The sequence below is a fragment of the Bos taurus genome, chromosome 5 (assembly GCF_002263795.3).
Source record: "Bos taurus isolate L1 Dominette 01449 registration number 42190680 breed Hereford chromosome 5, ARS-UCD2.0, whole genome shotgun sequence".
In the NCBI taxonomy this organism is placed as follows: Eukaryota; Metazoa; Chordata; class Mammalia; order Artiodactyla; family Bovidae; genus Bos; species Bos taurus.
Genome location: NC_037332.1, coordinates 58,177,900 through 58,180,953, shown reverse-complemented (window position 1 = coordinate 58,180,953; position 3,054 = coordinate 58,177,900). Strand labels below are relative to the sequence as shown.

The window sequence follows — 3,054 nt, the reverse complement described above, 5'->3', positions numbered from 1 at the left end:
TTAATGCTAGGATTTTCTTAAACACCACAGTTTTGCTTTTTTTTTTTTTTTTGAAAGGGGTGTTAACTTAGAAGCATATATGGAGATAGGACATTCAGGAAAACAGACTTTTGATCCTCAAACAGTATATTGATAGAGGCATTTTTTCCCATTGATATTTATATGTTGAATGACCAATTAGCAGCTAAGTGTACATTCATTAGAAGCAGTAGTGTGAAATAACACAATTTAAAAATGAGTATGCAGTTTATGTGACACAAAGAGGTGATGAAACATTGTCATGTGCTATGTGCTTGCTTCTCCAATGACCAGTTGTATCAGAGTCACTCTCGGATTTACTTCTCTTGACATCAGAAACCAGCCAGGCAGCTGAAGTTCTTCATGCAAAGTCTTTATTTTTTCAAGCAGATTGGGCAAGAGATAACCATCACAGATGAAAAACCAAACCTCAATAACAACCTTCATCTTGCTGGGGTTGACAGATGACATTCGACTGAAAAATTTGCTTTTCATTTTTCTATTTCTGTCCTACACTTTGAGTATATCTGGAAACTTAAGCATCATCACCCTCACTCTGATTGATTCACACCTTAAAACGCCTATGTATCTATTCCTCCAAAATTTCTCCTTCTTAGAAATTTCATTCACAACTGCTTGTGTTCCCAGATTCCTGTACAGCATACCATCTGGGGATAAGTCCATCACCTATGCTGCTTGTGCCAGTCAACTGTTGTTTACAGATCTATTTGCAGTGACAGAATTTTTCCTCCTGGCTATCATGTCCTATGATCGCTATGTGGCCATCTGCAAACCCCTACATTACACAACCATCATTAGCATTAGAGTCTGCAAGAACGTCATCCTTTTCTGTTGGGTGGCAGCACTGATCATCATACTCCCACCAATTATGCTGGGCTTAGAACTGGAATTCTGTGACTCTAATATCATTGATCACTTTTGCTGTGATGCTTCTCCTATCCTGAAGATCTCTTGCTCAGACACATGGCTGATAGAGCAGATGGTTATTGTCTGTGCTGTGTTGACCTTCATCATCACCCTCATATGTGTAGTTCTTTCCTACATTTATATCATTAGTACTATTCTAAGGTTTCCCTCTGCCCTGCAAAGGAAGAAGGCCTTCTCCACTTGTTCTTCCCACGTGATTGTTGTTTCCATCACTTATGGTAGCTGCATCTTCATTTATGTCAAACCTTCTGCCAAGGATGAAGTAGCTATTAACAAAGGAATTTCACTCCTTATTACTTCTATTTCACCCATGTTGAATCCCTTTATTTACACACTGAGAAACAAGCAAGTGAAGCAAGCATTTCTTCACTCAATTAAAAACATTGCATTCTGCTCAAAGATATAGAGAAAAAATGAGTCAATGAATCCAGTTAAAAGGACAGATGAACAGGCACAGAATCTGAAGCTGCTGATACTATTTGTCTCTATACAATTTATTCTCAGTCATATTGACATTCTCACTTCTCTTTAAACATGCTTACTGTGAACCTTGTCTATTCCATCATTTACTCTTCATTAAAACTAAATGTTGGGCCTTCCCTGGTGGCCCAGTGGTTAGGACTGTGCTTTCACTGCAGGAGCACTCATTCCATCGTTGATCTGGGAACTAAGATCCTACATGCCACTGGGCATGGCCAAAAAAAAAAGAAAAGAAACAAGAATCAACAATCAACAACAAAAACTATACTCTGAAGATGTTTACTCTAATCTTGCAGAAATTACTATTTCCAAACAGGTTGGTTGTTATCCCTGGAAACACAACAGACCACATTTTCTCCCTATTCAAATACTGTCAGGTATGGCTATGTAGGCCACTTTATAGCTAACAGAGGGTTGTGGAAATATGTGGTTCATTTTTAGAACTTGCCTATGTGCTGTGTGTGCTCAGTCACTTAAGTCATGTCAGACTCTTTGTGACCCCATGGACAGTAGCTCACCAGGTTCCTCTGTCCATGGGATTCTCCAGGCAGGAGTCCTGCAGTGGGTTGCCAAGCCCTCCTCCAGAGAATCTTCCCAACCCAAGGATTGAACCCGCATCTCTTATGTCTGCTACATTGGCAGGCAGGTTCTTTATCACTAGTGTCACCTGATAAGCCCAGACCTGGCCTATAATTATGCCCAATATGTCATCCACCCGACCCTTTTTTCCTTTCCTATCTGCTAGATGCCCATGTTTAAAGTGACTTGTAAGCTTCACATGGATGATGAATGAGACTGGTTTTCCGTGTTAGCTATAGTCTTCACCCACAGGATGGGCAGTGACAGAAGCTTTGTGATGCTTCTCTTCTGGCCCATGTGCAAGGAGTTGTCATCACATTTGAAAGGTAAAGTGTCATAGAAATATTCCTGCCACTTAGAGTGTGAATGCATACTAAGTCACTTCAGTCGTGTCTGACTCTTTGTGACCCCATGGATTGTAGCCCACCAGGCTCCTCTGTCCATGAGATTCTCCAGGCAAGAATACTGGAGTGGGTTGTCATGCTCTCCTACAGGGCATCTTCCTGACCCAGGGATCAAACCTTGGTCTTCTGCATTGCAGGCAGATTCTTTACCATCTGAGTCACCAGGGAAGCCCATCATCACAAGTACATGCAGGTAAATTCAATGGTATAGATATTATAGTTTAACTATTGGCAGCCTCCTCCTCAGATTCAGATGCACATAGATTCAAATTTGGCCCAGCACAAACATATGAGGAAAAATCATACTAAAATTACTATATGCTAAGTTGAAAAGCTGCAATACTACCCATCATATTTTTTATCTTCTGGTCCTATAAATCTTTCCACTGAAGTATTTGTATTACCTCCTCTCATTTCACGGTAAGTAGGCAATTCTTAAATAAAATTCTAGCCTTTCAATATTCATCAACCACTTATTTTGAATAACCAGTGTTTAAATTGCCCTTTCCAATTTTTAGTGAGTCCACTGTGATGAAGACATTATAGACTATACCATGTCTATGCAATATTTTGCTTTTCTTGCCACTTTATGTACATTGGTAATTATGGTACACTGAATTATATT

General features: G+C 39.8%; 1 protein-coding gene across 1 annotated transcript; it reads left to right on the top strand.

Moving 5' to 3' along the window:
• Positions 1–433: 433 nt before the first annotated feature.
• OR6C35 (olfactory receptor family 6 subfamily C member 35) lies at positions 434–1,372 on the top strand. The gene has a single exon (NM_001390483.1). The coding sequence runs from the start codon at positions 434–436 to the stop codon at positions 1,370–1,372; it is 939 nt and encodes a 312-aa protein (NP_001377412.1).
• Positions 1,373–3,054: the final 1,682 nt, after the last annotated feature.

Coding starts and splice junctions, on each gene's coding strand:
- OR6C35 (NM_001390483.1), top strand. CDS start 434: ATGAAAAACCAAACCTCAATAACAACCTTCATCTTGCTGGGGTTGACA.